The sequence below is a fragment of the Dromiciops gliroides genome, chromosome 3 (assembly GCF_019393635.1).
Source record: "Dromiciops gliroides isolate mDroGli1 chromosome 3, mDroGli1.pri, whole genome shotgun sequence".
NCBI lineage: Eukaryota > Metazoa > Chordata > Mammalia > Microbiotheria > Microbiotheriidae > Dromiciops > Dromiciops gliroides.
In genome coordinates, this window is record NC_057863.1 from 109,178 (window position 1) to 129,143 (window position 19,966).

General features: G+C 44.2%; 1 protein-coding gene across 1 annotated transcript in view; it reads right to left on the bottom strand.

Moving 5' to 3' along the window:
* Nucleotides 1–19,390, bottom strand: part of LOC122749541 (zinc finger protein 345-like) — a 30,667-nt gene extending 11,277 nt beyond the window's left edge. Inside the window, exons 1-5 of the mRNA XM_043995954.1 lie at nt 19,294–19,390; nt 13,608–13,645; nt 6,364–6,437; nt 2,807–2,933; nt 2,227–2,322 (exon numbers count right to left, since the gene is read on the bottom strand). Of these exons, the coding sequence (XP_043851889.1) occupies nt 2,227–2,322; nt 2,807–2,933; nt 6,364–6,399 (259 nt within the window). The 5' untranslated portion in view covers nt 6,400–6,437; nt 13,608–13,645; nt 19,294–19,390. The remainder of the gene's footprint in view (nt 1–2,226; nt 2,323–2,806; nt 2,934–6,363; nt 6,438–13,607; nt 13,646–19,293) is intronic.
* Nucleotides 19,391–19,966: the final 576 nt, after the last annotated feature.

The following is a 19,966-nucleotide window of genomic DNA, read 5'->3' on the forward strand; positions in this document are numbered from 1 at the left end:
ATGGAATAGGCTAGGCTCAGGAAATGCAGTAGTAAATGACACTAGTAATGTAGTGTTTGATAAACCCAAAGACTCCAGCTTCTGGGATAGGAACTCAGTATTTGACAAAAACTGCTGGGAAAACTGGAAGATAGTATGGCAGAAATTAGGCATAGACCAACATCTTACACCTTATACTAAAATAAGGTCAAAATGGATACATGATTTAGACATAAGAGGTGATACCATAGGTAAATTAGGAGAGAAAGGAATAGTGTACCTATCAGATCTTTGGAAAGGAAAACAGTTTTTGACCAAACAAGAGATAGAGTATATTATAAAATGCAAAATGGATGATTTTGATTATATTAAATTTAAAAATTTTTGTACAAACAGAAGCAATGCATCCAAAATTGGAAGGGAGGCAGAAAGCTGGGAAACAATTTTTGAGGCCAGTGCTTCTGATAAAGGCCTCATCTCTAAAATATATAGGGAATTAAATCAAATTTATAAGAATCCAAGTCATTCCCCAATTGAGAAATGGTCAAAGGATATGAACAGGCAGTTTTCTGATGAAGAAACCAAAGCGATCTATTCCCATATGAAAAAATGCTCTAAATCTCTAATGATTAGAGAAATGCAAATTAAAACAACTCTGAGGTACCACCTGACACCTATCAGATTGGCTAAAATGACAAAAAAGGAAGATAATAAATGTTGGAGAGGCTGTGGGAAAATTGGAACACTAATGCATTGTTGGTGGAGCTGTGAGCTGATCCAACCATTCTAGAGAGCAATTTGGAATTATGCCCAAAGGGTGATAAAGCTGTGCATACCCTTTGACCCAGCAATCCCACTTTTAGGTCTTTTGCCCAAAGAAATCATGGAAGGGGGAAAGGGATCCACATGTACAAAAATATTTATAGCTGCTCTTTACGTGGTAGCAAGGAATTGGAAGTTGAGGGGGTGCCCATCAATTGGGGAATGGCTGGACAAGTTGTGGTATATGAATACAATGGAATACTATTGTGCTGTAAGAAATGATGAGCAGGAAGAGTTCAGAGAAACCTGGAGGGTCTTATGTGAGCTGATGATGAGTGAGATGAGCAGAACCAGAAGAACATTGTACACAGTATCATCAACAATGAGTGTTGACCTACTGTGATGGACTATATTCTTCTCACCAATGCAATGGTACAGAAGAGTTCCAGGGAACTCATGATAGAAGAGGATCTCCAAATCCAAGAAAAAAAAAAGAAAGAACTGTGGAGTATAGATGCTGATTGAACCATATTATTTCTTTTGTTTTGGGTGCTGTTGTTTTTTTTTTTTCTATTTTGAGGTTTTGCATCACTGCTCTGATTCTTTCTCTTGTAACAGGATTAATGCAGAAATAGGATTAATGTTATTATGTGTATATATATATGTGTGTGTGTGTATATATATAGATATCTATATGTATATGTATAGAGATATATAGATATAACCTATATCAGATTACCTGCTGTCTAGGGGAGGGGGGGAGGGAGGGGAGGGAGGGAGAAAAATCTGAAATTGTAAAGCATGTATAAACAAAAGTTGAGAACTATCTTTACATGTAACGGAAAAAATAAAATACCTCATACATTAAAAAAAAAAGACAGACAGGTGAAGCAGAGGATGGACAGTAATAATTTGCAGGGGAGAAAGAGAGACAGACAGACAGGGAGAGGAATAGACAGACAGAGAGCAGGGCTAGGATGAGGAAGGCGGTGGAATACTCTGCCACTTACTATTCACCCACGTGACTTTGGCTTAGTCATTACATTCTTTGGGCCTCAGGTTTCCCCCTCTGTAAAACATGGGCACTGAAGAACCAGATTTGTCCTGGGAAAAGACCAGGCTCCCTGAAGGAAGTCACCCTACACAGCCTTAGCTCTTCTCCACAGGCCAGGGCCTTTCGAGGATAGCTCCCTGTCCAACACTGCACAGAGCAGTACAGTGGGTAGAGGGCTGGACCTGGGAGTCATGAAGACCCAAACTCAAATACAGCATCAGACACTCACTTGCTGTCTAGCCCTGGACAAGTGACTTAACCTACATCAGCATGGGAAGATAACTGTATCTCCTAGGGTTGTTGTGAAGACTGTAAAGTGGTAATACCAGTAACTTGCTTTAAAAGCCTCCAAACATTGGCTATCGTTATCATCAATGACCCAAATGACGGGATTTTGACATGTCTGATCTGCCTGATGGTCACTCACTCACCTAGACAGCTGTCACCTGGGACTTCTCTCTCCAACATCCGAGGTGCTTCCCCTCGTTCCAACTGATGGATCACATCTGGCTTGGAAATGGCAAGTCCTACTCATTGGAAAAGGAATTGTGCTGGGGACAGAGAGCGCCCTCTGCAAACCCTGAGCTCCATCCCAGCCCCTCTGAGAAAAAGGTCTCAATTATCACCAAGGCCCCCTGAAGGAGGCTCTGTATTATGTACCCAGGAATTAGGGGGAATGGGTCCCAAAATGCATCAGTCAGTTGGCCTCATGCCCTCGAAGAGGCAGAACACTTTTCTTGTTTCCTGTTCATCTTCACATTGGGACTTTAGGGGAGAGTCTTGGACCGAAGGACACAGGGATTGGGGGAACCCAAGCCCCAGGGATGACACTATTAAGCTCCCAGTTTCCCAAACACTTTCTGTAGAATGTCAGACATCTGAGAGCAGCCCCTGTGTCTTTCTCTCTTGGCATTTCCCGTGCCTGACACTGATGAGGTGCTTAATAAATGCATGCTGGGTTGTGGAGAGGCTTTTGGGGGCAGGGAGGCAGGCCAGACACTAGCAGCTCACCCAGGCAGACCAGGTTCCTGTAGTTCTCCAGCATCACCTCCCTGTAGAGATCCTTCTGAGAAGGGTCCAGCTGCCCCCATTCCTCCCAGGTGAAGTCCACAGACACGTCCCTGAACGTCACCGATTCCTGAAACACCATAAATGCCCGTCCACTTTCCCAGAGAACACTGCCCCAACACAGCTCAGGGAAGGAGCAGAGCGGGCAAAAATGGCAGAGGGTCCTTCACCAATTGTTCCAAGTCAAATATTTGGTAGCATGCCAAGTGAAAAAACAGAGAGTTATCTGAAGACACCCCAGGGTGCCAGAAAGAGCCCAAGGGCCTGAGCTCACAGCCAGCCTCTGCCCCAGGCCTGAGTGCCCTCACCTGTAAGATGAGGGAGCTGGGTCCTCTGAGACGCTGTGCTTCATGGCCCTGGGGTCCAATTGTCATCACTCACTGGGTGCATCGAGGAGGGTAAGGAGTACAAGCCTTTGTTTTCCCTCAAAGCTACAAGGGCCCCTTCACCTTGGAACCTGTTTTCCTCATGAGCACAGCCTGCTTCTCTGAGGCTCCAGCTAAACTGCTCTTCAGGCTCCTTCCCACATGGCATTTCCAGACCTAACACTCGGGCCCTCATCTGTCTTTCCTTCTTTTTTGTAGAGGTAGAGGGGCTTCTTTCAATGTATCTGTTGATTCCTTGCATTTCTTCTTTTGAGAACTGCCCACTCCTAACTCCTGGGCAAGTTCAGCTCCTGAGGAGCCTGTCCACAGGTGAGAAAGGCTGGGTGCCATGCTCCCAGGCACAAGACGGCATCTCAGAGCTGAGAACGAATCCCATCTTCTGGCTTCCAGGCTTGTGCTTACCCTGTTCTACCAAACTCCCTCTTGATCTATAGGTCAAGTGCACTAGCATGCATGATTTGCCCTGTGACTCTTTCAGTTTGCACCTTGTCTGTAACATAACATTTTCGAAAGCTGGGGGTGGGGGGGGAGGGTGGGCGCAGGCGATGTACTCAGCATCACTCAGTCAGGGTCAAAGGGAAGATTCGGAGGCCAACTATCTGCTCAGTGACGCTTGCCCTCGGCCACCACCATGAGGTGCCACTCACACATTTTCTAGTACCACAAGAGCATCCCAGAATCACTGATTTGAAAGACAGGAGGGACCCCAACAGCCTGGATCCAGCGCAAGCCTAACCCTGCAGGGATGCCCCAGGGAACACATCTGTCCAGCTTCATCCTGACCCTCCTCTTGAGCCTCCTCCAAATATGTGCAGACAGGTCCTCACTTTCACTGTATTCTTCACTCTCTAACTTCTCTTGACTGTGTCTGTTCCCATTGTAATGCCCAGTTACAACAATGAGCCTAGGCTGCAAGCCTAGGGGATGATGGGATGGTCCCCTCCTAGCTAGAGTTAGAGATCAAAGTCCTAACATATACAGAGGAACCTGACATTTCTGTCTCTTGTACTTTCATACCTCTTGGTCGCAGAGGCTACACTGTGGTCCCTGCAAATGGCTGGGGAACAGCACAAGGGATGGGATCACCATGTCTGCAGACAGACAGGCGCCAGGAAGAGTAGCTGGGGAAAGAGGCAATGCTTCCAGAAGCTCAGGCATCTCCACCACAGCTCATTCCTCCTTTTGCTCCTCAAGGGCCTGCTAGAATACTGCAGCCTCTCCACTTCCAGACCCTCAGGATCTCAAGCTGCTCCTGACACAGCCTCTGCCTTTTAGAGTCACAGGACATCCTTAGATGGCCTAAGGATCACACAGTGGCATTGGGTGATTCAAGGAGGGCCTCTTCAGACTTGGTTTTGACTGATTCAATGAAGACATGTTCCTACTCAACAGAAACAGGACTTATAAACAGGAGGAGAAGATCAACAGAACCCCCCTGGGCAGCACTGTGGCTAAGAACTGGAATGCCCATCAACTGGGGAATGGCTAAACAAGCTGTGGTATAGGATTATAATGGAAAATTATTGTGCAGTAAAAAATGACAAACAAGATGATTTCAGAAAAACCTATAAAGACTTACATGAACTGATGAAGTGAACAGAACCAGGAGAACATTGGACACAGTGACAGCAATACTTTTTGATGAAGAACTGTGTAACGATTGGAATGATGCCACCTGCTGGAGACTTACTGTAGAAGAGTTCCGCCCATGAAGCGAAGGTCTTTGAGGGCAAGACCAGGAGTCTTTTCTTTGGTGTCAGGAAGTGACGCGGACTAGTGGGAGGAGGAAGGAAGAGACTGGCGCTCAGTCTCGCGCTCTTTCCTCTGCACTCTGGTGGAAAGCGGAGCTAGAAATGTGCTCTCCCTTTAATAGATAGGAATCTAGGCCTTTCTCTCTCTCTTTACCAAATTCTTATTCTCCTTAATAAATGCTTAAAAGTCTAACTCTTGCTAAAGCTTATAATTTATTGGCGACCACTCATTAGATATTTTAGACAGACTAGCTAGAATTTTAGCGCTTAACAACTGTGAATGACTTAACTATTCTCATCGATATAATGATCCCAGACAATCCCAAAGACTAATGATGAAACATATTATCTGCCTTCAGAGAAAGAAGTGATGTGGATTGAATACAGACTGAAGCATGCTATTTTTCACTTCTTTCATTTCTTTATTCATCTTCTTGTACAAAATGACTAATATGGGAATGTTTTAGATGATTGCACATGTATAACAGATATCTGATTGCTTACTGTCTCAGGGGGAGGAGAAGAGGAGCCAGAGAAGGATAGAATTTGCAACTCAAAATTTTAAATAAAAATGCTTAAAAATAAATGGATATAGGGCAGCTAGGTGGTGCAGTGGATAAAGCACTGGCCCAGGATTCAGGAGGACCTGAATTCAAATCCAGCCTCAGACACTTGACACTTGCTAGCTGTGTGACCCTGGGCAAGTCACTTAAACCCAATTGCCTCACCAAAAAAAAAAATAAATAAATAATGAATAATAAAAAATAAAAATAAATGGATGGATGGGATGGGATAGGATGGATGGGTGGATGGATGAATGGATGGACAGGTAGATGGGGAGGGGGAACTTCAGTGTTTTGGCCTAGCCAAGGTGAAAAGATCTACTTGTCAAAGCTTCTCATGCTTCCTGTTGCTGTGAGCCAAGGCAAATCCCTTGGTGTCTCAGTACCTCAATGTTTTCATCACTAGAAATGAGGACAGCGTTTCTTATAAAGCTTACGAGGTTTTCTGAGCAAAACGTGTGGTACACCCTGGACCTTTTTTTGCTGTGACTCCCTTTGGCACTTCTGATACTGGTCCAGGGCACTGATAACAGAGCCCTGGACCCCTTGGCAAATGAATGACTGTTGGGACATAGGAAGGGGAGGTGCATTCCCCAAGGAGTTCCCCCGCAGGGAGGTGGGCACGTGAAGAGCTACCTCTGCAGTCCACAGAGCTGAGCTCTGCTCTTCTCTGGCCAGTGCCAGCACAGAGTATGTAAGAACTCGATGAACCATCCCTCAAATTGACACTTCTCAGACAGGGCCAGGGGCTGCCCCTGCAGGGCATGGCATAGAAACGTGAACAGCAAATTCCCACTCACCTGAGGGGTCCTGGCTGTCAGGAGCACAGGGGGCATTCCTACCTCTGGAAGGGCAGAGTGCTTGGAAGGCAGATCTAGGGAGGAAAGGGGGGGCCATCAGAGAGAAAAGCACGGCCTGAGCCCCCCAGCCCTAGCCCGCCCCTGCCCACTCATTCACTGGCACCCCAGGGCTGGCTTCAGAGTCAGGGAGCCCCAGTGTTGTGTCTGCCCTGTAAAACACGATGGTTCTGTCACCCTGAGCCCGTCCTATAATCTCTGGGGACCCACTCCTCTGCCCTGGCAGAGGGGGCTGTGGGAGAATCCACACCTCACAGTCTCTGATCCAGGGGAGCTGGGATAGGAGAGGAGGAGGAGGAAAACGAAGAGGAAGGACGGGAGGCGGGGGAGTGATGGGGAGGGGGCATGAGGAAGGAAACAGGGCAGGAAGGGGAGGCAATGGGGAGACAGGAAGAAGAGGATGGCGGAGGGTGAAGAACATGGGGAGGGCGCAGGGGGGATGAAAAGGCAGAAGATGCAGAGGAAAAAGAGATGAAGAGGAGGAGGGCAGCCTTGGTGGGGGGAGAGGGGGTGTAGGGAAAGGGGTTCAGGAGTGGGGGGGGTCTTTGGTCCCCGCCCCCACTATCTCGGGGCACCTCAGGGAGGGGAAGGGGCACAACGAGTGACCGTTAGGAGCCAGCCCCTTAAGGCTGCTCCCGCGCTGACCCCGCCCTGGAGGCCTCCAGGAGAGCAGGATGATGCCCCAAGAGCAGAAACCGATGACGTCAGGGGTCCCTCCGCGTTCCCATGGCAACACGCCCAGAAGGCGCGCCAACCTCTCTGGGAATTGTAGTTGGTGGCCCCTGAAGAAAGCGGAAATGCTCTCGAGGATGCCGAGACCTGGCAGGTGGGAGGGCGACCCTCCAGGACAGCTCAGGGGCCCTGGCCATGGCCACAGGAAGAGTAGGCACGGCTGCCCAGCGTGGGGCCCCGCAGGGACCCTAAGGGCAGGAAGAACTAGAAATGTGGGCCCCACCAAGGGCCGTGAAGAGGCACGCGTGGGTGTGAATAGGGGGCAGCCAACGCGGAATTCAGCTGCACAACAGGAGTCCCGTGGGCCGGCCCCGGGGAGAGGGGGAAGAATGGCGAGCAGGGATCTCAGCCGAGGGGAGCGAGGAGCAAGGCTGTGAGCCCTCCGAGGCCCACTGGACTGAGCTGCCCCGGGGGTGGGGGGACTCTTGGGAGTCAGCCGAGTCTGCTCGGCCAAAGGTCTCTCCAGCTACAAAGGAGTGACATCCGCCAGCATGGCAGAGGATGCCAAGACAAGGCACAGCGGGCAGGGAGGTCACCGGGATGCCGGTGGGCACCACCAGCACCAAGACCCTGAACCCGAGAGTCTCGGGAAGATCAGGGCTTCCAGCACAGCGCCGGCGCCCGTCACCCTGACAACCAGCCCTGTGCAGGTGCTGCTGAAGCCTGAAGAAAGTTCCCTGGCACTGACCTATGGATCAATCTCCAAACCTGGCATCACTGAATCAGGGGAAATTAAGAAGGCCTCATGTTTGGTCACCGGACCCTAAGGACCATGGGACGTTTCCATCTGACTTGCATGGCAAAGTTCCCATTTTTATTGTCTCCTCCCTTAGAATGTAAGATCCTTTGACCTTGAACTTCCTTTTCTTTTTGTTTCTCCATCACTTAGCACAGTTCTTGGCCCACTGATGTTGTTCAGTCATTTCTGTCATGCAAGACTTTGTGTGACCCTATGTGGGCTTTTCTTGGCAAAAATCCTGGAGTGGTTTGCCATTTCCTTCTCCAGCTCATTTTACAGATGGGGAAAATGAAGTAAACAGGATGAAGTGCCTTGCCCAGGATCACACAGCTGGTAAGTGCTGAGGCCAGATTTGACCTCAGGAAGATGAGCCTTCCTGACTCCAGGCCCAGCACTTTATCCATTGTGCCACCTAGCTGCCCTCTTCACCCGTAGTAAGATCTTATTACAACAAGGAGAAAAGGTGGAGAAGATGGAAGCCCATTATCCAGACTCTACTAAGCACTGGGATTGATGGTCCAACAAATTAAACCATGAGTACATCTGTCTTGAACAGACTGCAAATAGACAAAGACCTAGGCTCAAAACTGATGTAGGAAAAGATCATTTTGGGATGCTTTCAATCATCCCAAGCTATTCCATGAACAAAGAGCCTGTTTGTAACATTGGTATTCTTTAGATGGTGATATGTAGCTCTTGTGTTACTGCATTGACATTTGGAATTCATTGTATGGGTTTTTACTATCATTGAGATTGTCCTTTTAAAACTGTGTTTTCACTGCTGTATTAAAATGTTCTGATTTTTCACAAAGGGAAAAGCTGCAGTCAGTGAATACTATAAAGAATAGGTTGGTGATTTATACATAGCTTATAAAAAAGGATTCATGGACAGCTTACATTGATTCCTGAGGTAATGATTAATACATTGATGAAAATAATATAGTACTGAGTAATATTCTTAGTCATTTAATTTGTAATTTACTTTCTGTATGCTTGTCATTATGATTATATACTTGTAGTATTATTGGGAATTATTGTATATTATAACTATATTATAATTATTGTATATTATATAATATACAACTATAATATATAACTATATAATAATTGTTGTATATTATAACTATATCCTGAGTCAAAAAGCAAATTCACATTCTTTGCTATCATTATCCTCAATAGTTAACTCAGTATGAGTCTTTGATTATGGGAACTTACCATTTGAGACCTTCATTGATTTTATTCTGAGTCTACCACATATGATCATCATAGGAATGCTACATCACTCCTGAGCCAGTAAACCTGGTGCCAGCAACCCTGAGCACCTGCATGAATAACAGGTGGTGAACTGCCCTGGGAAAGGCTGGGAGATTTGGGCAAGGGCCGAGGTAGGATTTTCCTAGTTTAATTTCCCCAATCCCACCTAGCTAGTTTCAAGCCTGGCACACTGCTTTTGGCTGTCTGCAGAGCTTTTTGCCTGAAGTTGTCACGAAGTTTGGGAAAGATCTACCTCCCTTACTCACTATTCTTTTGTGTTAACTTCCTATAATCATTTCAGATCTGCCATATGATGAACACAATATTGCATTTGGCCTTGACATCTGTTACCAGCTTTGTTAGATTCTTTAATTTCTCATAATGGCATGGTGATAATTAGACACATGATGCAAAGAGTGAGGAAACCAGGATATGAATTCTTTTCTCAGTTAATATCAACTGTCTCGGTCCAGTATTAAAGAAGGGTATATCAGCATGACTAGTGGACTTTTGCAAATGCCTTAAAGAGATATCCACTTGTGTTAGAAGTTACTATAACTGGGGGCAGCTAGGTGGTGCAATGGATAGAGCATCGGCCCTGGAGTCAGGAGTACCTGAGTTCAAATCCGGCCTCAGACATAACACTTACTAGCTGTGTGACCCTGGGCAAGTCACTTAGCCCCAATTGCCTCACTAAAAAAAAAAAAAAGAAGTTACTATAACCGAAGTTAATCTGACAACTTTTATATGATTATGAATTTTTACTAGAGTATATTTTATAATCCAATGTTCTTCCCCTTCCCCCCCTTTTTTTCAGGGCAATTAGGGTTAAGTGCTTGCCCAGGGTCACACAGCTAGTAAGTGTCAAGTGTGAGGCCAGATTTGAACTCAGGTCCTCCTGAATCCAGGGCAAGTGCTTTATCCACAATGCCACCTAGCTGCCCCCTAGAGTACATTTCATAAATAGGAGTCTAAAATTCCTTAGTGGGAACTTTATCCTCCACACAAGGGACTGAAATAATGTTAAGTATAAAAATTTGGGCTCTAATTTTTTTAAATTTTCATTTCATATGTAACAACTGGACAATACATAATTGTAAAATCTCTACAAGATTCTGAATTTCTTGATACGTATGTTTTTGAGAACGCTCAAATATGATGTGGTTATAGGCAAAGTTATTTAAAGTTGTGTTAAATTGTGTGATGAACAATAGCGATAGACTTGGCTCTTCTCAGGAGTGCAATGATCCAAAACAGTTTCAAAGAACTCATGATAGAAAATGTTCTCAACATCCAGAAAAAAGTACTGTGAATTATGAAGGCAGATTGAATGATACTGTTTCTACTTTGAACTGTTTTTTTCCTTTCTTTTTTTGAGATTTTCCCCTTGTGCTGATTCTTCTTTCACAAGATGACTACTGTAGAAATATGTTTAATATAATTGTACATATACAACCTATGTCAGACTGCTTTCCATCTTAGGGAGGAGGGAGGGAAGAGTGGGAAAAAAATTTTTGGAACTAAAAATCCTGTGAAAACAAATATTCAAAACTGTCCTTATATATAACTGGAAAATGATGAAATACTTTAAAAAAAATGTGTGTTAAGATCAATTTTGTAGATTTTCCAGCTGAGGAAGAATATGTGAAGAACCTGACAAAGACATCTCAGAGACAACACACAGAATACAAAGCTGCATCAAAATGACATTCCATGAATCATCTGAAGATGAAACTTCCAGAGACTTAAATGGATATTTTCTTTTTTGTTTCCCTTTTTTCCTGTTAAATACACTATAAAGGGAACTAGCTTTTAGTTTTGTCAATGTGTCACATTCTCCTTCACATTTTTTTTTTTTAGTGAGGCAATTGGGGTTAAGTGACTTGCCCACAGTCACACAGCTAATAAACGTTAAGTGTCTGAGGCCGGATTTGAACTCAGGTACTACTGACTCCAAGGCCAGTGCTCTATCCACTGCACCATCTAGCTGCCCCCCTTCACATTGTTAATCATCATAAGCCCCATAGTTAAGAATCCTTTTTAAAGTATTTGTAATATTAGCACACTGGGGATTGTGAGAAAATAATAATAATTTGGGGGGCAGGACAATGACGGTTAAGTGACTTGCCCAGGGTCACACATCTAGTAAGTGTGAAGAGTCTGAGGCCAGATTTGAACTCAGGTCATCCTGAATCCAGGTCCAGTGCTTTATCCACTGCACTACCTAGCTGCAACTAAGAAAATAATTACTAAAAATTTCTCACAGCCAGCCCAGAGAAAAAAGAAATCAGACTAACTCAGTAAAGCAGAAACAATAGAAACCACACCTTCCTGAAAGCCTTTTTCCTCAGAGAGTCTGTCTTTCACTAGACCCTGAGGTCAGCAAGGTACAGCTCATTTTAATATAGCCCAACCTCAGGTCATGTCAACCAATGGACTGGAAGGAAGCTAGCCAATTAGCTTTGAGCAGTGTGTAAGAGCTGCCCCTAGGGAAGAAGGAACAGAGGAGGACCACAGTAGGCATGCCTTCCCTCACTCTTGGGCTTGAGACCCGAGTGAGCTACACTTTCTCTTTTCTCTCTCTCTAGGTAATAGAAAACTAATGAACTCTACTTGGAGCCATATGTTCTCTCTCTCAGACAGTGTGGTACTGGGGCTTTTGTGACTTGTGTTAAATGCAGTCGATGATCTCCTAACATTTTAAAAGTAGCAAAATCTTAGAAACCTCAGCCAGATCCCCAATAACTTAAAACAGAGACAGGCTGGTCCCAATATTTCAAACACAGTAGTTCTGTAATCCATTTCAAGGGCTTTCCTCAATCATATCAGTTATAAGATTCCTATTTCCTATGAATTCTCTGAGGAGAAACATGGGCTGACTTTATATTGAAGGCTTTACCAGATTACATTCAAAAGGTTTCACTCCAGTGTGGATTCTCCAATGATAGGCAAGATTGGACCTCCATCTGAATGTCTTTCTACACTGATTACATTCATAAGTTTTCTCTCCAGTGTGGATTCTCTGATGTTCAGCAAGATTGGACCTCCATCTGAATGTCTTTCCACATTGATTGCATTCAAAAGGTTTCTCTCTGGTGTGAATTCTTTGATGGTTAACAAGAGTGGACCTCCCTGTGAAAGTCTTTCCACATTGATTACATTCATAAGTTTTCTCTCTAGTGTGGCTTCTCTGATGTTCAGCAAGATCGGACCTCTCTGTGAAAGTCTTTCCACATTGATTACATTCATAACTTTTCTCTCCAGTGTGGATTTTCTGATGTTCAGCAAGATGGGACCTCTGTCTGAAAGTCTTTCCGCATTGATTACATTCAAATGGTTTCTCTCCAGTGTGGATTCTCTGATGGAGAACAAGATAGGACCTACGTCTGAAAGCCTTTCCACAACGATTACATTCGTAAGGTTTCTCCTGAGTGTGGATTCTCTGATGTACTGTGAGATTGCATCTGATTTTGAATGTCTTTCCACACTGATTACATTCATGAAGTTTCTCCACAGTGTGGATTCTCTTATGTTCAGTGAACTTGTGTCTGATTCTAAATGTCATTCCACACTGATAACATTCATAAGTTTTCTCTTCAGTGTGGATTCTCCGATGTTCAGCAAGATGGGACCTCTGTCTAAAAGTCTTTCCACATTGATTACATTCAAATGGTTTTTCTCCAGTATGAATTCTCTGATGGTTAACAAGACGGTACCTCCATGTGAAACTCTTTCCACACTGATTACATTCATGAGGTTTCTCTCCAGTGTGGATTCTCTGATGGTGAATAAGATTGGAGCCCCATTTGAAACTTTTTCCACACTGACTACATTCATGAGGTTTCTCATCACTGTGGATTCTCTGATGATTAACAAGATGGGACCTCCATGTGAAAGTCTTTCCACACTGATTACATTCATGAGGTTTCTCCCCAGTGTGGATTCTCTGATGTTTAGTAAACTGGTGTCTGATTCCAAATGTCATTCCACACTGATTACATTCATACGTTTTCTCTCCAGTGTGAATTCTCTGATGTTCAGCAAGATGGGACCTCTGTCTGAAAGTCTTTCCACATTGGTTACATTCAAAAGGTTTTTCTCCAGTGTGGATTCTCTGATGGTTAACAAGATGGGACCTCCACGTGAAACTCTTTCCACACTGAATACATTCATGAGGTTTCTCTCCAGTGTGGATTCTCTGGTGGTGAACAAGATTGGACCTCTGTGTGAAAGCCTTTCCACATTGAATACATTCATGAGGTTTCTCTCCAGTGTGGATTCTCTGATGGTGAACAAGATAGGACCTCTGTGTGAAAGTCTTTCCACACTGATGACATTCATAAGGTTTCTCTCCAGTGTGGATTCTCTGATGTGTTACAGCACAGGTTTCTCTCCTAGCAAAGTCAGAAGGATCATTATTCATGCATCTTTGCTGAGGAGTTTCTTCCACAGAAAGGCTTACCTTGACAGGAGTCTCTTCTATTGCAAGTCTGATCTCTCCTAAAAGAAACAAGCATACATACAGTTGCATATACACACATATATAATTATATCCCCATCCCTCTACTGTCAGAACATAAAGTGATTTACATTGTTTCCCTCAGGCAAAGAGAAAAGTATTCAAACTTCTGGGACTTTTTTTTCTTTTTTTGCAGGGCAATGAGGGCTAAGTGCCCAGGGTCACACAGTTAGTGTGAAGTGTCTGAGGCCAGATTTGAACTCAAGTCCTCCTGAATCGAGGGCCAGTGATTTATCCACTGTGCCACCTAGCTGCCCCAGTCTTCAAACTTAAATGGGTAGAATCAAGTATTTGAAAATGTCATTAACTCACATAAAGATAGTTTTCAGCATTCTTTTTTTTTTTTTTTTGGTGAGGCAATTGGGGTCAAGTGACTTGCCCAGGGTCACACAGCTAGTTAAGTGTTAAGTGTCTGAAGTCGGATTTGAACTCAGGTCGTCCTGAATCCAGGGCCGATGCTCTATCCACTGTGCCACCTAGCTGCCCCGCAGCATTCATTTTTATAAGATTTTGAGTTCCAAATTTTTCTCCCTCCCTCTCTTTCCCTCTCCCTTAAAGAGCAAGCAATCTGGGCGGCAGCTATGTGGCACAGTGGATAAGCACTAGCCCTGGATTCAGGAGTAACTAAGTTTAAATCCAGCCTCAGACACTTGACCCTGGGCAAGTCACTTAACCCTCATTTCCTCCCCCTCCCCCCCCCCCCCCGAAAAAAAAGAGCATGCAATCTAGTATAGGCTATACATGTACAATCCTGTGAAACAAAGTTCCACATTAGTCATGTTGTGAAAGAAGAATCAGACCAAAAGGGAAAAACTACAAGAAAGAAAAATAAAACAAAAAATGTCAATAGTATGTTTTTATCTGCATTCAGATTTCATACTTTTTTCTCTGGATCTGGATAGCATCTTCCATCATAAGTCTTTTGAAATTGTCTTTGATCATTGTATTACTAAGAGAGGATGATTTTATTTACAAAGAGCTTGATATAATTTTTTTTTAAAAGAAGAGCTTCATACACAATCACATTGGGTCCTCACAAGAAACCTGTAACACAGGCAGGAGTGGCATTCTCATTATACTCACAACTTAGGCCACTGAATTCAAAATGATTCAGTCTTTACCCAGATACAAGCAGCTGAGACTAGAACTCAAACCTTATGAATGCTCATGCTCTGTCCATAGTACTAGACAAATTCTCTCCACTTTGAATCTTGCCGCTTCACTCTCACTATCTGAACTTTCAATCTTCATAAACATTACACTATTTGGTACACATATAATAAACAATCCAATTATTTCATGATCTAACTTATCTATAAGCATAATGTAATTTCCCTGGTGATCAACTTCAATCTTATTTTTTCTACCGCAGTAACTGAAACCACATGATGAATGCTAACACTGTTTTTTGTATTTACCTGAGGCAAGAAAGATATTGTTCTGGCTCATTACTTTTTTGGGGTTAGCCATTATTTATTTTATTAACAATTTATCTTTAAATCTCCTTGCTCACTAAAAAAAGAAAGTGAATTCCTTGTTATTAACAAAACTCTTTGAAATATATGTCTCATATATGAATTTGAATCCATCATCCTTTTCTAAGGAAGTAGACAGGATGCTTCATTATTAGTCCTCCTGCATCCCTTCTTCTCCATTAATAGTTCACAAAGCTCTTGGAAGTTCTACACAGGGACCCAAGGGGCTGCACCAAAATTTTGTTGCAAAGATATTTTCCCTCTGGGACAACACACATGCATAGAATAACCATAACAGGATTCTTTCTGCAATGATTCCAAACCATCATGATCAGACATATAATGCTTTTGGTGATCATGCAATGACTACATCAAACTCTGACTGCTTCAATGGTTATCCATGTGCAAACTGTCACAGACATGCCCAGACTCTCATTGGCTGTCTGTCAATACACCTCAGTAGTTCTCTCATTCCGGGGGTACCTTGTACTTGCATCTCATCAAAGCTGTTACCACAGATTCAGATACTACATAAGTCTGCATACTTGCCCCAGGGATCACAAACTGAAAACCATGATTGCTAGGCATGCACAGTAGAGAAGCCATAATGAAACCATCGAGGACCCCCCACAACCTTTCTACAAAAACAGACCTTAAATTGCCACTCATTGCAATGCTGAGGCATTTTCTGATTTGACCCAATCTTCCACTTATGTTACTGTTTTCCCAGTGGTAGAAAACACAAACTGAGCCTGAAGAAATTTTATCCTTACAAAGAGGGTTCTAAAGATAAGTAATATATGCAACTGACCTTCCAATCCATTTATCATTTAATATTCTACTTTTCATGAACCAATAGAAAAAGAAATCTTTTGTTATATAGCAACCAGCAATTCATTTTATTGACTGGATAAGAAGCTAAAAACAAAAAATACATTTCCATCCCTCAGCAAGAGAGCTTGGCCAACTCTCCTACTTTACACCCCGTGTGTGAGAACCTTTTTCAGTATTCTATTTAAAATATACCTAATGGGGGCAGCTAGGTGGTGCAGTGGATAAAGCACCGGCCCTGGAATCAGGAGTACCTGAGTTCAAATCTGGCCTCAAACACTTACTAGCTGTGTGACCCTGGGCAAGTCACTTAACCCCAATTGCCTCACTAAATTAAAAAAAATAAAATAAAATAAAATATACCTAGTGGTCCAGTGCATAGAATGCTAGACCTCGAGTCAGAAAGATTCCAGTTGCAGCCTCACTTCAGAAACTTGCTAGTTCTGTGACCCTGGTCAGAGAACTCTCTTTGCCCCAGTACATTCATCTGTAAAATGGGCATAATAATAGCATTTATATCTTGCATGGCACATAGTAGGTGCTATGGGAATGCAGTCTACTTGCTAGAGTGGGATAGAATTCCAGGCAAGGAGTCAGAAAGATGCATCCTCCTGAGGTCAAATCCAGCCTCAGACACTTACTAGCTGTGTGACCACAGGCAAGTCACTTAACTCTATTAGCCTCAGTTTACTCAGGTGTTAAATGAGGAAGAGAAGGAATGGTCAACCACTCCAGGATCTCTGCCAAGAACACCCTAAATGGGGTCACAAAGAGAAAAGACTGGAAAATGAATGAAGAATAAGTGTGTGCTATTATTTTTAACATTATTATTTTGATTTCTACTCTTTCCTCATTCTGCTCTCCTTAAACCATTATTATACTCCCTCTTTGTATTCCCTTATTTCCCTGTTGAACTAAATGTCTGTCCCTTCCAACACTCTCTCTTTTCCCGTAGACCAGTTAAGAGTGAGGTTCATGGGGCAGGTAGGTGGCACAATGGATAAAGAACTGGCCCTGGATTCAGGAGGACCTAAGTTCAAATCCAGCCTCAGACATTTGACACACACTAGCTGTGTGACCCTGGGCAAGTCATAGAACCCTCATTCACTCACATACACATACACACACACACACACACACACACACACACACACAGTGAGGTTTATGAGCTGTTGCTTCTTCTCAAACCATCTCCATGTTTACATAGTAGACTGTGAGCTCTGTAATAGCAGGGACTGTCTTTTACCTTCCTCTGTATGCTCAGGGCCTAGCACAGCACCAAAAACAGAAGGTGTTCAATCAGTGTTTACTGATTGCCTGACTGGGCCCAGGGCTGACACCAGGCCACAGCGCCCACATTCAGGTCTCTCTCCCACCTGTCAGATGCATATTCTGGCCTCATTATATATCATCTCTTTTTCACACCCAATCACCTTTAAGCAGTCCGGTTCTAATCCTGATGGAATCTGACCAGACTCAATAGTGCAGATCACAGAGACTACTTTCCAGGCTCCTGAAGGGTCTAATACCATGCCACACCTGGGAGTCTTTATCTCCCAGCTCCCCACACTGACCAATGACTATCCAAGAATAGGACAGAGATGGAGCAAGAAAGGAAACTGGGCTGATAATTTAGGCAAAGCTTAGTCTTGAAAAACTTTCAACTAAGGCAGTAGCTTTCTCTCCTCCTCATATGCTACTGAATGGAGAGAGAGAAAAACATCATGAAACCAGGCTTCCTGGGTGCACGACAAATTTAAGGGCATCACCTCAGATGGGCCCCCACTGTGGCAAGGAAATGCTTTGCCATCTCCCTGACTCCCAATGCCACTCGGCACACCAGCTTTTCCAAATCTTTTCAATTCCCCCCAAGCCTCCCTTATTGGCTTGCTGCCACCCCTCCCCCACCTTCTCACCTGAGAATTTGGCCTCTTATTTCACTGAAAAAACTGGACCTTTATCAAGAGCTATCTCACCCTCCTCACCTCACATAAATCAGAGGCCTTCTTTTCCTCTCTGACCTCAGTATCAGACAAGATCAGCTTTCTGCTCCCTAAAGCAAATCCCTTTAAACCGTGCAAATAATTTCATTGCAGTCTGTCATCCACCTCCTGGTTCTCCTTTTACCATGTCCAAAAGGAAATGAATCCTCTTTCCCCAAACCCTCCTCTCTTCCAATGTTCCTAATGCTCTCTGAAGCATCCTCCCCAGAGCCCAGGCTCACAAATGAAGTACTGTGTATGCCTGGACTCCACAGTCACACTCCCTACCCCATGTTCAATCTGTTCCAAAGTCCTGTGATTCCAGCCGTGTAACAAGCTCTCCAAGACAGTCCCTTCCCTCCCCAAACTGTCACTGTCTTGGTTCAAGTGCCACTCACCTCACACCTGAGGTATTTAGGGGCCTGCTGGTTGGTCTGGCTGCCTCATCTCCCCCCAGTCCACTCATTCCTCCCCACAGCTGTCAAGTTCATCTTCCTAAAGCTCTCACCTGACCAGGTCACCACCTACTTAACAACCTCCATGGGCTGCCCAGCAAAAGGATCAAATATAAAACCCTCTCTGGGGCTGCTAAAGCACTTCTTCCCCTACCCCTCTGCTACTCTTCTAGGCTTCTTTCACTCTATTTCCCCCATATATGCTATATATACTCCAGTGGTGAGGGCCTCCTCCCTGTTGTGTGAACAGGACACTCTACTTCCTGACACTTTGGGTTTTCCTCCCTACCCCTGTGCCTAGAATGCTCACCCTGGCTTCCCAGAAGCCCTAGCTAGAGCCCCCCTTTTCCACACTAAGCCTTTCCCATTCCTCCTTCACTTTAGGGCCTCCCCTCTCTTGACCAGCTCCAATTTATCTGTCCATAGGGGGCTTCCACATAGCTGTTGGTGTGTTGTTTGCCCCACCAGACTGTGAGCTCCATGGGAGATGGGGACAGCCCTTGCATCTCTTTATGTCCCCAATGCTTAGGGCCTGATATGTAGCAGGCCCTTCAGTGTTTGGTGACTCATATTGAATGGCCTTAGACTTTTACACTTTCAGGAGAGTCTCATGCCCCCAAATTACAAACACTGACTTCTTATAGGATCATAGCTTGATCCCTGGAAGGGAGTTCAAAGGCCATGAAGTCCAACCCCCTCACAGTACAGATGGGAAAACTGAGACTCGGTGGGTCAAGGGACAGGCTCAGGAAGTTACTGCTAAAAATTTCTGAAAAAGAATTCCAAGCCAGGTCTTCCTGCCTCCAAATCGAGCCCTTGCTTCACCACAACACATTGAAGCCTCTTGCAATCACAAGTCTCATATACGTGATTTCACCTCACTCACCTGGACAGCAGGGCCTCAGGCCTTCTTGCTCCAGGATCGATGGTGCTTCCCTTTGCTCAAAATAAGAGATCATGTCTTCTCTGGGAACAGGAAGCCCTGGGCAGGGAAAACCAGTTGGGGATGAACATGGAAAGAAGCTTGTGATTTATTTCTCTTTAGGGAAAGGCGTGTGGATACACATCTGCTCAATTTTGAGAATCGCTTCATTATATTCAGACATATGTGTCTATACTCATCCCTCAGTGCTTATAAGGCAAGTAAACGAAATTGCTCTCCAGAATGGTTGGTTCAGTTCACAGCTCCACCAACAACGCATTAGTGTTCCAATTTTTCCACGGCTTCTCCAGCATTTATTATTTTTCTTTTTTGTCACATTACCAATCTGATAGCAGTGAAGTGGTACCTCAGAGTTGTTTTAATTTGCATTTTTCTAATCAATCATGATTTGGAGCATTTTTCCATATGGCAATAGATAGCTTTGCTTTCTTCCTTGGACCATTTCTCAATTGGGAAATGACTTGCATTCTTATAAATTTGATTTAGTTCCTGATATGTTTTAGAAATGAGGGGCAGCTAGGTGGCGCAGTGGATAGAGTACCAGCCCTGGATTCAGGAGGACCTGAGTTCAAATCCAGCCTCAGACACTTAACACTTACTAGCTCTGTGAACCTGG